This window comes from Haemaphysalis longicornis, unplaced genomic scaffold, assembly GCF_048455015.1.
Source record: "Haemaphysalis longicornis isolate Haplotype H1 unplaced genomic scaffold, Haemaphysalis longicornis Haplotype H1 scaffold_4, whole genome shotgun sequence".
Taxonomy (NCBI): Eukaryota; Metazoa; Arthropoda; class Arachnida; order Ixodida; family Ixodidae; genus Haemaphysalis; species Haemaphysalis longicornis.
In genome coordinates, this window is record NW_027526361.1 from 134,824,697 (window position 1) to 134,845,076 (window position 20,380).

At 46.3% G+C, this 20,380-nt stretch overlaps 1 protein-coding gene across 2 annotated transcripts in view; it reads left to right on the top strand.

Annotated features, from left to right (window-relative positions):
* The window catches only part of LOC144180586 (pancreatic lipase-related protein 2-like), a 41,086-nt gene extending 20,942 nt beyond the window's left edge, over positions 1–20,144 (top strand). For both annotated transcript variants that reach the window (XM_077708912.1, XM_077708913.1), the window contains 3 exons: positions 3,105–3,357; positions 11,293–11,505; positions 17,732–20,144. In XM_077708912.1, coding sequence (XP_077565038.1) covers positions 3,105–3,357; positions 11,293–11,505; positions 17,732–17,988 — 723 coding nt within the window. In that variant the 3' untranslated portion in view covers positions 17,989–20,144. The remainder of the gene's footprint in view (positions 1–3,104; positions 3,358–11,292; positions 11,506–17,731) is intronic.
* Positions 20,145–20,380: the final 236 nt, after the last annotated feature.

Sequence of the window (20,380 nt, forward strand, 5' to 3'; positions counted from 1 at the left end):
TTACAGGGTGTCATAGACTATGAAAAAGCGTATGGTTCAGGACACACCGCAGTAGAGCTTAAGCATTAAAATTCCACGGATTAGAGACATGGTGTGTGGTAGGATAATTCGTCAGAAGCAAAGCGTCCAATTCTCGATACCAAAGGGCGTTAGGCAGGGACATACAATCTCGCCAAAATATTTCACAGCGCGTCTCAAAAGGGTATTCCGGAAGCTTTACTGCTAAAACATTGGATTACGGATAAACTGGGAATACTTGAGCCACTTGAGATTTACAGATGACATAATGTTGCAAATGAGTGTGCGGAACACTAGCGAAAATCAGATAGCAAAGCTGTGGGACTAAAGATAAATATGAATAAAACTTAAGTGGTGATGAATAAACATGCCGGAAGCGCATTCTGCAGTGTGTCTAACAATACGCTTAAACAAGTATATCTATCCCGGGAAGGTTATCACAGTTGACCTCAATCACGGGAGAGAAATTATGCACAGAATAGGTACCGGCTAGAACGCTTTCGGCGAACTCTCGGGAATAATAAAGTTAAGGCCTCGATCATTTAAAAGGGGAAAAGGGGAAAAACTTGCACTCACGCTCAAGACTTGAATGGCGAAGCTATTGTAGGTGAGCATTGCCGGACACATGCTTTAGTTTCAGTATCATTGTTTATTTGCATATTTGCTGCGCTAATAAGTGCCGACATATGCATCCAAGAGGTCATCGTTGTCCTCGCGGCGAGGGGTGGATGCAAAGTCATCCTCAGCATTCTAGACTTCCAGCCGCTCTTCGTCATCTACTCGAGGCAGCGCTGGCGGGATCTACAAGTTGCCTCGGGAAGGATTGGCACACTCGTAGGCATGTCTCCAATTATCCATAATAGCTTCTAGAGAAAGCGGCGCCCGCGGTAACCGCTCCGATGCAGGGTGTCTTTTTGCCTATAGCATTAACGCCTGAGCTTTTTTTACATTCGTGGTAGCGCACGACCACAGCGCTAGATTTTTGTGAACAGCGAAGCTGTTTTGCAAATAGTGATTTTTCGTGTCCGCAGTTAAAAATACAAAGAAATTGCCGAGCACGCCTATGTGAGCGCGGCCATCGCGGCGACCGCCCGGCAGATAATAAAACCAAGAAAAAGCCTAGCGCTCATCTGCGCGTGCCTCGCGGCGACCGCCCAGGGTCCCCTGCGCACGTTTCTTAAGCCAAGCATGTCAACTTAGGGGGATTGGCCAAGATTTCGGCGAGCGCCCTGCAGTTAAAAAACCTAGAAAATGGCGGGTTATCACCTGTGCGTGCCTCGCGGCAACCGCCCAGCGTCCCAGCCGCTCATTTGTCAAGCCAAGCATACCCACTTATGGAGGTTGGCCAAGATACCATCGTGATGGTCGTGAAAGTAGCGTACAGCTTCGCTACCTTCAAGTCTTACGCGTTAGTGTAAGCGTCCTGTAATTGTTTTGCTAAAGGCACTGCGCGAGCCAAGGACTCGGCGGTCGCCGCTAGGCACGCGTTCACGAGCGCTCGCCATTTTCTCGCTCCTCGGGGTTTTTTGCTACGTTTCCTTGCTAACGTCAATGCGCGTGCCGAGGAGGCGCGGCTGTCTCCGCAAATCACGCTCTCACGAGCGCTGGGCATTTTTCTGGGTATTTTTACGTGCGACGCGAACTTGCGGCCAGTAACAACAGATCCGCTATTAAAAGCTGCGAAATTCTACGGTTTAGTTTCGTAATATTGGCCCGAGTGACGTATAATGGTCAAGAAAAAAATACGTAACTGTCAGCGTGTGACCTGCACGGTAGCTTTTACGTGATGCGATCAAACGGAACTAGAGGCTCCACTACAGTGGCTTTGCCACGTTTCTTGGCGATACTGGACCTAGATCGCGGGACGCCAACCTATCACGCGCATACCAGTCGGTGACGTGGAGAATTCTTGTAAAAGTGATTTGAGTGTCATCACTGGTTCATCTTACTTCCTTAAAATATCCCATACTTTTTCGAAGTTTGTGACCATATTGGTATCTTTGCTATAGGGACAAAGTTGTCTTTTTGATAAACAAAACTTGTATTTTATCTTCATGGCCCGCCTGAGAACAAACGGCGATTGAAACGTCGTAGTAAAGGCTTAGTGGCAGTTTTATTAAGCACTTGTTAAGGGGAAATGCAGACAAAATGAAAGTTAGCATTATTAGGAAGATTTGGTGTTTTATAGTGCCTCAGCGCTCCTCCAAATTATTGACGGAACAGTTAATCAGATTAAGATATATTTTGATTTTCGCGCCAAATCACGTGTTTCATGACGTCAGCGATGATATAACCAGAAGAGCTCTTCAAGCGAACGTTGTACGCTGTTTAGTCTGCAGCGGGCAGCAGAACGCCTTCTTTGCCATCAGTCCTGGATGGCGCCACCATGCTGCGCAGTACCGCTCTCTTTCCTCGCATTGCTTCTGGCCGTATTTTACGCTTAGTGTGGGTCTCAACATCCTCGCTTTTTATATTTTCTCCTCTTTAGCCTTATGGCCGCTGTCACTCAACTACAGTAGCGTGTCTTAAGCCATTTTCTCATGTCGATAGGCACGTATCCAGGAACGAAAGAAGAGCTGAGGCAAAAGCAGATACGTAAAACAGAGCAATCCAGAGTGTGTACAAACTTCGCAAGTGGGCAACGAACAACAAATCACATGGGGAAAAAACAGAGGCACTTGTAATTTGAGCATGGTAGCACGTCATAAAGGATTTTCGCACATTATGAGACGATATCGGAAGCGCGTGGATGTTCTTGCCAATGTAACTTCGTGCCGTGCAAAATTGCTGCTATGTGTGAATGGCCCCACAGTTACTGTGTACGTTGTCTTCATAGTTCTTCCGGCGCACCAAGACTTACTCGCTAGCAAGGCTGACCTCACCACTTCACACTGAATAATAAATTGCACCACTCTTTCTCCCTCTTTCAATGACTCCCCTTGTACATCGCAAATCTGCTGCAACTGCAACAGCTGCTGCTGCTGCAGCTGTTGTTGTTCTTTTTGCTGTTGTTGTTGTTGTTAATCACGACGACGACGACGACGACGATGATGATGATGATGATGATGATAATGATGATGATGCAGGAGACGAATGGGTCTGTGGTGCTGGTCGACTGGAGCGAGGGCTGCGACAATGTGTTCACCTACTGCTCGGCCGCGGGCAACACGCGAACCGTGGCTCGCTCGCTGGCGTTCCTGGTGATGACGCTCATCGAGGCTGGCATCATCAGAGCCAAAGACGTGCACTACATCGGCCACAGCTTGGGCGCGCAGGCCGGCGGCTTCTTCGGCCAGGACGTCAAGGAACTCACGGGCCAGCTCGTTGGCAGGATCACCGGTGAGGGGCGTAGGATCGGACAACCCTCCTCATCCACTTCACACCAAAAAATGGGCTAGGAAGAAACCGGCTGTTGAAACGGAACCGAACCGTTGCTTCTGCCCGAGCTGAATCCGAACGCAAACAGTAGTTTTCTCAGCACGCTGAACTTCATCCGGAACCGAACCGAAAAACGTATTAAGTGTTACCGGTTTCACAGGAAACAGTTTTATCATCTGTTGTTTGTATCATTCGGAAGTTTTGTTTTTCGGACATTGCGGCGCCTTTTCTGATGGAGGCGAAAACAAAATGTCCGTGTGTACTAAATTTCGGCACACGTTAAATATCTACAGGTGGTCAAAATTAATCCGGATGCCTCCACTACGGCGCCCCTCATCGCCTGCGTTGCGTCGGCGCGTTAAACCCTACAATCAATCAAATATTTTTCAGGAAATATTAACATCATAACCAGTCTCGCACTTTCCCCCTTCAGATCAACCGCAACACTATCAACTATCGCAACACTATCAAGATAGGGAAACGAGTGCACGCCACTGTTGCGATGGTATGTTAACACTGGTCGCGCGAGCAGACTGCAGTGTTGACAAACGAGATGTCACTCTCGGCAGCCTGCAAGCGATACAGAAATTAGGCTCCCCTTTCCTAGCTGCGGCTGTATAAATGCGATCCCATGGCAAGATTTCTGGACTCCGTAACTGTAAAGGACAATACCCGAAATGTGCCTCCTCGATGCATTTCATAATTTGCTTAGAAAGGACGCACACCTGTAAGGTGTTAACGCTGAACAAGTGTGATTTGCAGGCGCCGTGGCTAAACCGTTGGCTGCAGAGAGCAACCATTCAGGCCGAATGCCGCCACCTGGAGCCGTTTTTCTGATGTATAAAAAATAACTGCCCTTCCACTCGGTGAAGGAGCATTTCCAAAACATCTTGACGCAGTCCACAGAGCGCAGCAAACAAAACAGTTTTCGATTGAGAATACTTCCTAGCCAATTAGGTGAGCGAAACTTGGGAGGACTCGAGCTTTATTCTAGCGGACAAGCATGGGGTTGTCCGTTTCTTTGCCTTGCAAGCCCATGTATTGAGAGCAGACAGGAAATCCAGAACGCTTACTTTACTGTGAACTGCGTAAGGTAGATAAAACATGTCATAATGGTAGAGTTGTCTCAGCGGCTAAATAATGTTTTGTTTATTCCGAAATTGTTTCAATTAAACAAGATTTACAGCCATTTTCGGTAACCATACTTCCTCCGTAAATGACCATGTATTGATAGCAGGCGGTAATTATATAACGTTTACTTCACCGTGATGTAACTAAGACACGTAATTAAGACGGAGCGCAACGTTAAAGTCGTTTTAGAGGCTAAATTACATAAATTTTCTTCGGTATAGTTTCCATTAGGCAGAAGTCCCAGCCGTCCTCTGTAACCATACGGCCACTGTAGATGGCGATGTTTTGACAGCAGACCGGAATTCTTTGACGATTAAAAGGTCACTGTGAAGTAATTAGGAAAAGTAAACTAAACATGCTGTAATGTTAGAGTCATCGCAGCTGCAAATTTCAGTAGGTGTTTTTACAAGATACCTACATTAGACTAAGAGCCACAGAACATTTACCAGAAAGTTGGCTTTACCGCAAGAATCAATTTTTTTGTGGACGTGGCTGCTCTGTCCTCGGGCGAAAAATTTGTACAAATCAAGCATAGGTAGCTTTGCTGCAAAAAGAAAATTTCTATGCGAGAAAACGCGGAAGCCCGTTAAAGATTAGCCGGCAATATGCAAAACGGTGGCATCAATCGAGCGAATATTTTTGACACATCTGTTTCCAGCGGAAAACAACACAGAAAAAGACCATCGCGTTGTTACTGTTCATACAGTGCACAGTTAATGCACGAATAATTTATGCCCTGTTTTGCTACCTTCAGCCACCGAATAAGCAAAAAAACAAAACGTAGACTTCCCTCTAGAAAGTGGTCTTATCCTTCTTCTGTCCCCCAGCGTGTCACCACTGTGAAGACAGCGACACCTGTAATCATTGTCAGCTTTGGAAGCCACGTAGAACGAAAAAGTGCGGGTTTTTAACGGATCCAAATAAAAATACTAAACATAGCAGAAAAAACTGTCAGGTTATAGTAAGTATTTCATCGTTTTGCAATAAACTGTACACCCCAACCTTGCAGGCTCTACGTATTTTCTGCTGGAAGAAGAAACAGTGATAAACTGGCTGAAACTTTCAAAATAGGCAGGCTGTCCCACCCTGCTCCATTTCCTCAACGCTTATTCTTTCAGCCTGTACTGGTGCTTTCTCCATTTAAGCTCAGATTTTTAAAGCATCTTTCCACAAGCGTATCAGCTCATGTGTCACGCGTCAAAATATACTTTCAGTTTGTAATCGCATAATCTGTAATAAGATTCCACAATCTACCAGACGGAACAATGGCGAGTGCCAGGCAGAATAGTGCCATATACTTAAAGAAAGAAGAAAGCGTGGCGCAAACTAGACGTGGACGAAGAAGACAAGATAAGAGAGATGCAGGCGCCAGGCGCAGAACTTCTAGTTAGCGCCACGTTTTCTTCTTTCTTTAAGTATGTACAATCTAGCTCGGCAACAAGTTTTGTTAAGTGGCATATACTTTGTCACATACTGTGTGGAGCGCACATCTGTGATAGCATCTTAAAATACATTACAGTGATGACACTAATAATGACTTGGTTGAGCGATAAAGGTACCAATTACAAAATTTTGATTTGCACGCGGCAGCAAGTCACTGCTAATAAGTAATCCTAGGTGACCACAGAATTCAATTCATACGTACCACATTTACGTAGATATTGTGGGATTTTGGTTATGCGACAAATCAAGACGAGATTACGCTTGCATTTAAACATATATGTTTCTATTTTGCGAGGTTGACGAGGAGAACACTCAGGCTTTACTTAAGGCGTTAGCGGTCAGTGTGAGAGGCTGTTACATTAGATTATTGCAATCTCAGCAAAAAAGGCGAACGGTAGAAAATCCTTCTCACATTCATGCCTTTTGGCGGCGGCTTCAGGTAGTCCCTAGGAAAACACAATGGCTGGGCGAGAATGCGACTGGTCCATCACCGTTACATTGACATTTTGGTGTAATATTTAGCCAGATTGCATATACTTTTCCTTAATATTGCCAAACGCTTTACGAAAGTAGCTTACTTTAAATGAACTAGAATTGTATTCAGATTTATGGTTGCTACAACCTACCTTTGCACATCGCTTATACTTTAACTTAACGACCCTCTTCAAGAACCCGTTCAAAAGTTGCGAGCAGATTTGGAACTTGATTTAACCCAACCGCAACTGACCCGGAAAGAAGTGAATTAGACCCGAGCCCGAACCTTAACCGAACTGCTATTTCTTTTGTTTTGACACCACTGAAAAAGGTAGTTACCTTCAATCACCTTTTACATATTTACGGGTAAGGTACGAGACTTTGCGACTTGCCACTGGTTGTCGTTACGAGCCAGAACCCTCAGCAAAATTTTGCTTTCTTGGAAATATATTCCCATGTGGCTGCTGCACGACGCACAACGACTACGTTGTACTGCTTTATATTTTACGCCAATATTGTTGCGAGGGTATTGGCGATGGAGCCCATCTATGTGGCAAGGCAGCTTGGTTATTCACTGGCAACTCAAAATGATGAGGGGAATGCCCAACATGTCCAGGGATTACCAACAAAAAGCTTATCTCAGTACAGATAAATGTGCTCATGCAAACCATATAATGTCTTCGACAACATGTTTATGTTACACATAGGAATACAGCCACAGCCATTGTTGACATATGCCTATTCCAGGTCCTCCACTCTACCTTTCATGTCAACAAAATCGCAGTAATAATTTTTTAAACATCAGGAAAGCATTTGAAACGGTTTGCCATGCAGTGTTGTTGAAAATGTTAGAAACATGAATTCGGGAGTGACTGTAAGAAATTCTTTCAAAGCTATCATCCAGACGACAGAAAGTATTTGCCAGTAACTGTCTCTGTGCGTATAAAGCAACTACGTGGGGAGTACCTCAAGGCTCAATGTTGGCGCCAACTATAGTCTCAATTTTTATAAATATCCGCCCTGAGACCATTACTTTTTCAAATTGTTTCAAGGGACACTCACCTGTTAACAATCGTATACGGGACTTACTACTTCATGACCCACGGGCTTAAAAAACATCGGACACGAATGCGAACAGTTTTTCAGATCCACGAAAACGCCCCAACGGTGTAGTCTGCTTACTTTGCAAATATGTCACTTCTGTACTAAAATAACAAAAAATTGAACTCTCGCTTGCTAGACAGCTGACGCCATCTAGTGAAAACTAGGTAAACCAAGTGTGTTTCTTGTTTACTTTTTACTTCAGTAATGAATTGGTATATTTCTAAACGAAACAAACTAACCAGTTAGGAACATTTTGAGGTATGTGTAAACATTTTGTAATGCTGCACGATGCTTTTTTAGCCCGTGGGTCATGAATTATGAAGTCCCATAGGAATGTGATCAGGTGCGTCCCCCTTAATGTACGCAGACGACATTGCTTTAGTTTAAGTTGCCAGCCCTTCAAAGTAATATCACGGCGGATTTATCAGACATCTCGAAGTAGTTTTTGTGTAACACATTAACAATTACTGCGGATAAGTCAGCAGGTAATGTTTTTTCAAGGTCAGAACACCTCAGTTTCGACATAATTAGTTTAGCTATAGAAAATACTACTATTGAAAACATGTACTCTATTAAATTCTTAGCGGTTTTTGTGATAGACACGTGCCCAGGACGGAACAAATTGATTCTGTATGTCGCAAGCTTGCTTCTGGTTGCTACGCACTAATAAATGCCCCTCAACATTTCGCACTCAACATTGTTCACTGCCTACACTTCTCATTATTACACTGCCCGAAAATTTAGTTGAATAAAACGTGGGGATGACATGTGGGTGCTATTTAGGTCCGACTCAACACTTCAAAATCGACCGTTACGAACAATAACACATTCTACCTTTGATCGCCCAAGTAGCACATTATTTGACGGACTTCGAGTGCTTTCATTCAATGCTGTCCATGCTTACAAAAAATCCTTTTTAGGCAACACCATAGTAAGCTCTATCTCTCCCTTAGCATGAAGTTTTTTTAAATGCAGAGCATTTCTTTAACTCACATGTAGCGTCCGCCGTCCGTCCGCAACAGCTCAGCGCGCAGGTGCGCCCTCTCCCCCACTCCTCCTCTCCCGCATCACGCTACCTTCCTCGCTCTAAACAACATGTCCGCAACCCTCCCCTTACACTATATAAAAAATAATACTTACCGGCACCTAGTTTCGATCCCACGACCCTGCGGGCGGAACTCAAGGTACATGGTGCTCTACCCACTGCGCCACAAAACCAACACAGAATCAAAGGCTACGAACGCGCCTTATATCCTTGACTCATTCAAACTACGTCAAGAAGCTGCTGATACAACGCATTCACTACCACCAACTCCCCAAACACTAAACGTTAACGCAATACACCCACCCCCTATGCGACGCATGTACTCGAGTCCCCCTCGTGGGGAGATGGGCCTTTTTTTGTTTTACCACTTCGTTCGACGAGACAGGCTACAAACTGAAACTCCAACCTCCCTGTCTGTAAAAAAATGTCCAATGGGAAAGGTTTATTGAGGTCTTTATTGCGAAAGTATGGAATGTAACATCAATTGAAAGTACACTTGGAAGAAATTTTTCATTGACATGTTATTGGTTTTAGTTTTATAATCACCATAAATAGGTTTCTGTGGTTACGTACTTCTTACGGTTTGCTTTTGTAAATGTTGCCTTTTTCAATCAAATAATGCAGTTCTGTATCAGGCCGCACGCTATCGTTTGGCTATAGGTACGAATATGTTTTGTAATAACTCGTAGACGCATTCAATGAAATTGCCTTATGAACATAGAACAGAAAGACGAAGCTCAGAACCGGGTTGGTGATCGCGAGCTTCCGTCTGGCAACGCTAAACAGATTCTAGTGAAATCCACCAGTTTTGGGCTTGGTTCACCGTAACAATACACTGAAGGTCAACTAAAAGGGAAACTGAGTTGCACTAACCGTAAAAGACACGTTTTCGGTATAAATACCGGAATTTGTATGCTGTTCAACCTGTATAAACAATTTTATTGCAAAAGATTGGTGCAGCGAGCTTCTGCAAGTAGTGACTTACAAATCTCGGTAGCATTACAGGAACCTTTTAAATCCTTTCAAAAATTCCGTGTTCTCTCCTCCCCCCAAGAAAAAAATAAAGTGGAGAACAATACCTGCTCCAGCAAGGCTATGTCAGGTTTAAAGCAAATATAAAATAAATGAACGGGGCTAGAAGCCAATAAGCCAGTATAGAGGAGTCGCGACAGACGACCCAACGACACGCTCGTGGATAAAGCACTTTCGTAGACGCAAGTAACTCCTCTAAAGTTCAATGTGACCGATTCGTACGTGTTATGGAGCAGCGCTAAGAGGATATATCCAGTTCTCGAGGCTCTTCCATGCATCTAAAACCTAATATGCGAGTACCGATTTATCAGATGCCGCGTAACTTTTGCCCTCACTGTGACGCAACTATTTCAGTGAGCCAGTATTGAGGAGTCATGACAGGTTACCCAACGACACGCTCGCGGATAAATCACTTTCTTAATGCTTTAATCAAATCTAGACAGGAACCTACAAACATTTTTTCAACTTTTTTTTTCAAATCCTAAGCTCGTGCAGAACTTACTGAACCATCACATCCAGTGCTTAAATTGAAGGGCCGCAGAGTATTTCGTCCAAAACTTAAGACTCTAGGCCCATAAGATCACTTAGAAACTTGCTAGAAAAATTTTTTCTCTGTCCGATGTTACATTGCCGGAGGCGTCCCCATAACGAGCTCCGTCGCATCCGTCAAGTAGTAGTAACGTGCTGGCAGAGCGGCGAGGATAAGTTCTGCTTTGAGGCTGACGATAAAGAGTCGAGAGCCATATTTCACTGGTTTTACTGCATGGCGAGAGATGAACAGCGACGATACAGGAACAGCATGAAGTCGACAGGGAGAGCGGTGCTTTTAATTCAGCCTCTAATGCCGAATGATACGAACCACCCGGAGGGCCAAATATATACACAGACGCGGCAACAGTTCCTCTGCCGTCTAGGGCTATTTGAATATGGCCCGAACAAAGTACAGACACACAAGAACACTCCTTCCCGACCTCGTGATAGCCGGCGCGCGTTGACTCCGAGAGAGGGGGAAATGAAAGATGTCTGGAGGCGGTGTACGCTCGCAGACTCACGTCTCAAGACGTCACCGCTAGGTTAATTTGTTTTGCAATGGCCGCGGCCGTGATTCATCCCCCAGCAGGAGCTGGCAAGGCGGACATGCTCCTACGTGGGGTAGCTTGCTTGAGGCAGGTATTCTTTGCCACCAAGCACAGGAAGCTTCCCCGCACTACACCAAACTTGAGGCACGTGAGCACAGGCTAGGCGCACGCTGAATCATAGCACTCGGTTTAAGTGTCCTTCGATGGCTCGAACCATGATATTTCAGCGATGAAGCGTATATTGGCCGGCTTTTCTTCAGTTGCAGCAATGAATGCATTCAATAGCCGCTTGAAAAAGAAAACTGCAAAAGCAAAGCAGAAACGGAAGGCCTATCTTATGCGACGAGACAATCATGCAGTGGCGCTCCCTGCCGGCGGTAACTATAGCTTTGGCAGTGTTTCCAGACGCGAAGAAAAGACTGAAAGCGTTCATCCAAAGTGTTACAGAGTTCCTTTATTATACAGCTACTGAAAGGTCTCGCGGTGCCTAATTCGTACAATGGGGCGTGCACAAAGCGGGATATGTTGTGTGCCTGTGGGGCACTCCAGTTGGTTTAGTCGCAAAGGCAGCTGGCCATGTACGCGCAGGTCTGGACCCGGCTGCACCGCTGTTCGAGTTCCTAGGCGTGCACTTGAGGTCGGAGCACGCCCAGTTCGTGGACGCCTTGCACACGAGCATCGGGACGAGCTGGTGGTGGGTGGACATCCTCCAGGGCCGCCTGGGAATGCGGTCTCGCTGCGGACACGTCGACTTCTATCCGAACGGCGGCGAGCACCAGCCCGGCTGCTGGCTTTTCACCAGTGCGTATGCTATACACGGGCGGTGCGTACGTATACCCCTGGACACGTGCGGTATTTGTGTACGGGCATTGCTGAATTCTCTAGCCTCCCACTGCAGCGGTTCGAAATTTAAAAATGCGAGAATGTTCTATGGCTGCGCGACGAAAATAATTCGTTGAACTAAGAGGCAAGGCCCGCCATCTAGATGAGGTCAAGTCCACCAGGCTGACGTTTACTGCATAAAAAAGAAAGATTCTGTTCCGCCCTGCCCGCACAAGGGGTGCGTAGTTTTAAAAAGGAAAGGAGCAGAGGAAGCTTGGTTTCCTAAGGCGGCTACATATGTTTCACCAGAAACATGGTGCCCGTTGAGGTACTGGCATCTGCTGCGGAAGGGGAAACTGCGTACGCCGCGATCGGCATCCTCCAGCGTGAATGTGGCCAATATCATGTCCTCCATCAGTTGTCGCTATCAACTCCTTCGCGGACTACGAATTAAAGCAGGTGCGAGCTGCCACGCTTCGTAGTCCAGGTTAGTTTTTATGCTGGAATAATTTGGTCACTCGCCAGAGCGCGCCGCAGAGGGCATTCTGGCTGCGTGACCAGATTTAAAGTCATTTCATTATAGTTTACCTGCATATGAAAAAAAAATTTGGAGAAATTCAGAGAATCATCTGCTACTGCGTAGTAATTTTATGCCACTTGTGTTGAGCGTGAATTCGGTACAGCTGTATTTCTTCATTTTTCAAAATTCTTTTGACTAATTATGTCAGTTTACGCTACTACAACGAATATAGGTGTTACTTCTGCCAAAATCGCATTTTTGTCGAAATTCAGGACGTTAGAGAGTTCACCATTGATGCTATTTTGTTTATTTTTTCTTATTTTTTGGGTTTTCAAAATTATGTTCGACAAACTATCTCCATTTACGCTATTACAAATATGGCTATTACTTCCGCGAAATATGCAGTTTTGTGGCATTCAGGTTCGCCCTTCTCGCTATTGTTTTTCATCTTTCGCATTTAAAAAAAAAACTCTCTGCGACCACTTGCCTCTATTTACGCTATTACAAGGAGTCTAGCTGTTACTTCTGCAAAATCTGCAATTTTTGGAAATTCAGGGCGTTACAGGGTTCGCCGTTCCCGCTATTTTGTTTCTATTTGTCTTACGCTTTTATTTTTCAACATTCTGTTCGACCAGTTATTTACATTTACGCATTTGTAACAATTCCAAGTGTTAATTGCTCAAAGTCTGCCTTCCTATGGAAATGCAGGGCGTTACACGGTACTGGCTTTGGGGTACTCTGAAAATAACGGCACGCATTAAAACGAAAGAACTTTTCGCGCACACCAGAAGCGCCGGTCACGTGCCCCACCAAAGAACTCGGAACGTCACACTGCTCCACGACTTTACCGGTCTTCCTAACCCTCTTCTTTTTCCCTTATCTGTCGTACTGTTTCAAACCGAAGCTTTATATTGCTTGGCGAAAGGAAATTCCTGTGGTTCTCTGCAGGCGGAAAACTCCTCCAGCGCAAGTGAAGGCGAATGTGCGAAAAAAACGAGTTAGAATTCAGTGGAGAGCAGGGCGGAGATAGATTTGCTGGGTTTATACCATAGGAGCAGGCGCCCAGCAAGCGATGACAGTGGGCTGTGCGGGCGGGGCAGCGTCAACGTGGCCATGGCAACCGCCGGATGCCCGTGTGCTCCACATGGGTGGGCCCCGCGTCATACGTAAAACACTGGCCGCAGGTCACGGCTTCGCTGGTTAACCGTCTGTAGGGAGCGAATACGTGCCCATTTTTTTACTTTAACGTTCTTTCTAATTCGTTTGACTCCAGGTTGCCTTGACCTAATGTGAGGGCAATGAAAAGACACTCATACTATAGTCATACAATATCCAACACTAAATTGCGCACTGCGAATTGCGCGATTTAGTAAACGTATGCTTCGCAACCTCACTAAAAATGTTCCTTTGCTTTAGTGGTGGTCTAATAAAGGCATCTTCAGTAATCATTTTTGTTTGGCGCCATATGCATAGCGCTTCGCAAATGCATCGAAACAGACAAATTCGATTAAAACAGTTTCGTTTATGGACGACCGAAAATGTGCCAGCCTTGGGGCCACAATCTGTTCATTTGCAGGGGAGTGGCCATTTCAGCCCCAGGTTGTTATATCATCGAAGCCTGAGTTTAAGAATACCCGGGAATTTGAATTTGAATAGTTTCCGAATTTGATAATCCGAACTTCGTGTCACCCGTGGCTGGAGGCATGGGGTCTGGCACACGCCCGAGAAACACACCTGCTGCCTAAACATGAAGTCACGTCGCCCTCAGGACGAAGAGAAGAGCGGAGAGAGGTGGTAATATGAGGTAAAATTGAGATACTCCATGTAAAACCAATCTAAAACAATACTGAAGGGCGGTTTGAAAGGTATATTTTTCTTTGCAACCATCAGAGCCTGAAGGTCGTCTACATAAAGTTTATCCACCACACTTTGCGGGCTACATACATTAGCACGTCATTGAAGTGGTGTGCGTGTTATTCTGAGAGATGAGTTCCTCCGGCAAACAGCGCGCGACTTGTCGGTGCAGAGGCGAGGAGAGGGAGCAAGTGTCATAAATGGGGGCCGTAAAGTGTGATTGAAGGCTTTCCCTTCACTTTTGAAGAAGCCGAAGCTGGCGCCTTCCGGTACATTAGCTCGTTAGAACGAAAAGTGCTGGCTGTGACCCTGAAAGTCAAAAGCCAGACGGCAATCGCGGACATTTTGAGGCATCTATTGGTTGACGAGCCCTAATGCTTCCAAGTCGCAGTGTACTGTTGTTGTTATACATTTTCATTATTTCGAAATTTCTCTATTTCAAAGCGACGTGGCTTCCTCCTGCTGTTCGAATTAATGAGCTTTTATCGCGGCACCCAGACGTATCTGACCGCAATTTCAGGTTACGCGTGCGAATGCCGACTGCCTCATTTGTAAACATGATTGGGGGCACGGCGGTTAATTGGGGATAAGACGTATTGACTTGAGCACTTCTATGGTTGCTATTCTGAGACCCCTCTGGCCGTCTCGGTTGATGAAACCTGCACCTGCAAGAATGCGGCGTTACCACTGTCGATAAATTCGGCAGAAAACATTAGGATTCCGACTGCATATCGCCCTTATCCGTAGACCGGCCGCCACGCCACTGATAAAGACGCCGCATTTTTCGAAATCGTGAAGGTGGGATACTTAGCCGTCAAGGGCTTTCCAAGGTGTTTCTGGGAACTCAAAGGAACTTATCGAAACACGTTAACGAACAAATAAGAAGACAAAACTGACAAACTCTACAAAATTCTTCCCCAAACACTGCGAACAGCCCGTGCCGTCCGTGAAGGAGCGTGGATTGTTACACTTCAACGTCTAAACTACTTTTTTTTGCAAGCGCGTTCCCCCCTCCGAGGACCACGCTCAGCAGGAACAAAGCCCGACTGTGTGCTCTTTGACGCATTCCTGCACCCCAGGTGACAGAGTCCCCCCTCACTATCTAACGTGCAAAAGGGGTTGACATGCGAACTGAAACTTTGGCAGTACAACCGCGCTAGGCAGAGGGTCCTGTTTCCCAATACATACATTCTCACCCTTCAAGTGACCTCGCAGTTCCGGTCTCTCTACCAAGGAACTCTAGTCACCGTGGCCCATTCCGTACACGAACCAAATTATCGGTATCTGAGGTGCTGTTCAGGCTCTAAAAGAGGACACCCTGGGCAAAATATCCCTGGCTGCTAATACCTCTTTCGGCCACACGCGCATCACCGCCCGTCCGCGCGTACTACGCGACACCCACGCCTCCCAAGAAAAACGATGTGAACGAAAAAGCGTTCCCACGGCTGCACTTCACACCTTTGATACACGATGACCGTCCAACCGTCGTGAAAATATTGAGGCACAACAACGCGAACCAATAGCAACAAGTACAAAAAATGCGCTACCCGCGGCCTTGATAAATTCGGTACTCAAATTTAATAGCCTGTCTTCTCTACAAGCCACTTTTAAATATACATTACATGCCTTTATCGAAAACTCAAATTAGAGGAAAGGGTTTGAAAGGTTTCCCGGCAACATGACTAGTATCAAAGGGAGCGGGAAGCGAACCCAAGCCGCACAATCTAGGGATATGCTTCCACAAGGTGGGCACTCCATCACCGCTTGGAGCTCATCTAACAAAGGTTCAATCAATCAATCAATCAATCAATCAATCAATCAATCAATCAATCAATCAATCAATCAATCAATCAATCAATCAATCAATCAATCAATCAATCAATCAATCAATCAATCAATCAATCAATCAATGAGATGGGGTTCCCGCAGTCTTGTATAAAGGGAAAGAAGACACATGGGCAAGTAGACCGGCGAACGGTGGGCCGGCGCCACTTGCTGCAGCGGTAGGGGCTCCTACCCCTGGGCCTGGTCACAGAGCGGTTCGTGTGGACCGCGGAAGTGGATAGCAAATCTCCTTCCTAAATGCTTAAATATTTCGAAGTGGACTGAACCAGAAAACCGGTCTCTCATTCTGCAAGACTTGATGGGAGCTTTCATACTTTCGTGAAATGCCCCTTATAATGATCACTGAAAAAATTGTGCCCATCCACTCTGTGAAGAAGGATGACGTGCGACGCTGGGCGCAGTTCAGACATGCACGAAACAAATCACGTTTGCTTGTAATTTGCGGTCGAGCAATTAGCACTTAGCCCAATAAACCTTTTAAGGACTCGACCTTTATTCTAGTGGGCAAACGTGGAGCTGTCTGCTTCCCCCCCGCAACGTAGGCATTTGACGGCATGCGTAACACACCAACCCATCAGCTCGACCACCGAGGACACCGGAAAGTCCGCATGGGACGGTGGGCGTACACGTTGAAGCCTCCCGCCAGCACAATGGACGTGTCATAAGTAAGGGCCTTAAACCTATATCAGAGCGTGCTGATATATAAAAAAAAGGCGCGTGCCTTACTGATGGCAGGTTAGGAGACTGCCATCAGTAAGACCAAGCAAGCTTCGATTAAAACTGTTCGACGCATAGCAAAGCGGCTGAAGATATTATTCGGCAAGTGCCTCTTAGAGCTTCTGCTTTTGGTGCTGTATATGAGTAGCATTCTTTGCTGAGTTCTCACACAGCACTAACTGTGTAACTCCCCAAATTCGCACAAAACTGCACAATTTGCGGAGTGAACGCAGTTATTCGCTATGCTCTTTGGCACATTGTATAGACATTAGCTTGGTAACGCGGAGGACTGAAGTTCGGTCCCGACCAGGGTAAGCGGTTATCGCTTCGAAGTGTCTGCTTAGGTGCGTGACGCCGTGTCGCCGTCACCCCGGACGCGCTACGTCAAAAAGCCAGGCACTTAACTGATGTGTACTTAAAATCGTGAAAGGGCTATATGCCCAAGGGCCTCCATTTGCAGAAGAATTCGTATTTATTGACGGTAAGGCCCTTAATCGCCCAAAGTGTGTAACTGTACATGGTTAGCGAAATGAAACAAAGAGAGAATTTAAAATAATAAAAAAAAGCAACAAATTTGTTTTTCAAATACCGCTATCAGAAACTCGCAATGAAAACAAGCGGCGTGAAAATGCTCCGCAATAGTGGACACCTTCTTTGAATTTATGCACGTTTTCATCCAGTGAAATTTATACGCTGTTTGCTAGCCCGCTTTTATCAATTCTTTCCGTAAAGAGCAATACCGTAAAATTTTAATTAAACATTACTCGTAAGCACTTATGCAATCCCTTAAAATATTAGAATGTTTTTCTGGCGGGATTACCCACGTGTACACGTACACGAGTCGTGCCACGAGAGTGGAAACTTAAAAAGAACTTGCCACCATAAACATCTTCTTCAGGCTATTTGTTACGGCAGACATGTTTTTGCAGCGGTGTAATGACCCCTGTAATGAAAGGGCAGCATAAAAGCATCTGAAGAAACAGATATGCCTCAAAACCGGCCATCATTAAACGTCCTAAATGAACGGTGGAGTAGTTTTTTTTTATTCATTTACCTTAAAGGCCCTTACGGGCGTTACATATGGGTCGCCGTGAAAAAGAAAACACATTGTAACATTAAAAACGGCAACATACATAGAAATGCGAATACAAACACATTCATGTCGAAATGCGTAGTTGCAAAAAAAGGGTACACAAAAAGGCGCACAACAGTTATTGGTGTTGCAAATGTCCGCCGATAATTCTGCGCACCCCTTATCCCTTTCCGCAGCCTGCTCCCACCACATGGCGATCGAGTACTACATCCAATCGATCTCCACCTGCGGGTACCCCACGCGCTCCTGCTTCAGCTACGTGCACTACCTGTTCGACGACTGCAATCCATCCTGCCAGGACGGAAAAAAGTGTGGTCACATGGGCCACCCCGCTCACCCGCCGATGGAGGGTGCCCACTTCACCGACACGACCAATACGCCCTGCCGCCAGGAAACGTATCCGCGCAGGTTCATGGAGCTCGCTCTGGGGTAGTGTCCCCGAGGAAGCTCCACAACCCTGATGCTCAGGTCGCTTGGAGGGTCGGCACAGATTCTGCTGGAGGAGGCCACGCCCGAGCTGTGCCAGAACATACTGGGCATGGGCCGAGCCTCCCAGCTATAGAGTTTCATACTACAGTCGCCGACCGATCTTTGGGACCCTCAATGGGCCAAGATAGCGTAAGCAAAATCAGACAGTCAGAAAAAAACGAATTCACGCAAACAAGTCACTTTTTTATCGGGGGGCCTGACAATCTCGTCGATATGTCGCTGCGGGGCGTTTGATTGCCGTACCAGTAGGCCAGCTTGCACGTCGGCAAGGGTTACGTTCTCGCTGTAAACAGCTAAAAACCAACTTGAGAGCTCGCGTTAGTACAGAACTAGTTGGCAGCACTGTCACTGGCTCTTCATTGCCGGAACCCAAACCATGTCATTGCAGCACCTGGCGAGCTAGTGTTTCGTCGCTAGTAGGTTCCGGACGGTCTCGCTGTCGGCGTTTTTGGCAGCTATGTGTTTTGTGTTTTTGGTTATTTTCGACTCGGGAACGAAACAAATTCAGGAAAATCGAGCGGGAAGGGTTTGAAACGTCCGAAAGTTTGGTCGGTGTTATACATTGACTCTATGGAACGGGTGATGGTGCCATGGAAGTGTCCGGGTATTCAGGCGGGTCCGGAAATTAGGGCGTCCGAAAAATCTGTCGGCGACTGTAATATATCCTAGAGGGGAACCTGGGGCCCCATGTGTAGGCGAGACGCGATTCAGCGAATCTGGCGCCGTGAACCACGGAGAAATATTTCATCGGTACCTGGCGTGGCTCAGCAACTAACTGAGATTTCCCTGTGGCAGCAAAATAACATTATTGTAAATGATTATTTAATGTTACTTCATTGACAGCAAGTAGAGCTCCAAAATATTTGCCTGATATTTTTTACAAGCTTTATGTAAGGCGAACACGAACAAAATGTTACCCTTTTTGTTGATTTTTGCTTCCGGAGCGATAAAAAACCACGTGCCAAGTCAAGCCACGCAAGAGAGTAATGCTTCTAGTGGCTGTGGCGGCGCCAACGACGGCACGCAATTCCAGCGGCACATTTCCCTCGTCACACAAACTCTACTTCTCCTCTACAAACATCATAAAGACGCACGCCTCTCAAACTGTGCACACTTCAAAATATCGCAGGATTAGCCCACATCCCGTGGGACTGCCCAAACACCAAGCCAATTAGGGCGCACTACACTAGAGAGTGGCTGACTACCGCAACCAAGTTGAAGAGCTAAGGAGCCTGGAGGATTTCATCACGAAGCCCAGAAGGAGCCACTTGGAACGAGGCGGCTCTTAACCTTCCCCGCCGCCCTCCTTTTCCTTTTCCTTTCCAATTGGAAGAAATTATTCTCTACATCTCTCTGTCCAGGTTATGAAACTATACCAGGAGCGAAGGCACACTGCTCGCGCCAAGCGCCTCAAAGTCGCGTAGAATTCCTCTATATAGCTTCCCTAGGGGAGCAGAGTTGAGCGTCCATCCGCCATCTTGAGTTCCAGGTCGTGTGGAAAAGCCACCCGTCTTGCATCTACGAGCTGCCGCCGCGCCAGCGGCAGCGGCGAAAAGCAGTGGCTAGCAGCAGCGTGAACAAAACCTGGCGCTCGATAGTCTGCTACTCATCAGCTGAGCTGCCGCTGGATACTCAATCGCCGATGCTCAGTGCCGCAGAACTGATTGAATAGGGCATACGGGGTCTTGCGCGCAGCCGCTGAAAGCGGGCTGTCCTCTCGAACTGGAACCGGCGGCATGTGGCAATCAGACGCGCAACTCTTGCGCTACGCCATATACCGGAACTCTATTAAAGTCGTGCCGTTAACAGCGCCGCGGGCGGGCTTTTCCAGCGTTGGCGTAGTGAAAGGGCCCCCACTTCTCCGGCGAGCACTGCAGCATCGGCAAGATGATCAAAAAGCTTGTTCTTGTCCGTTCTTAAAACAGTAACCTTTCTAGTCTACACTGGACAAGGGAGTAAGTCAACAAAGAAAAATGCTTTGAGCAAGCTGTGTTCACTCTCAATGGCCCATTTCTTCACACTGAAGTTCATACAGAAGACACCGAACAACGCCACCTCGAAGACAATAAAGATGACTCCAGGTTGAGTTTGTCGTACAAACATTGGGTCCCTGGCACGCTTAATCTTTCGTCAGATGCAGCTGGGTTTTGTTGTGTTAATTCTGAACGTAGCCTGCCATTTCGGAGCAGATATTGCGGGCTGAGACGCCGTGTCTATCACAATTTCCTCCAAAAATATGAACTGGTTAAAAAAAAACATTCAGTAGTCAGTTTTGAAAGCCGCATACCCATCAAAATATGTACTCGTTTGCATTCAAGGTGGTTTTGTCCAGCGTA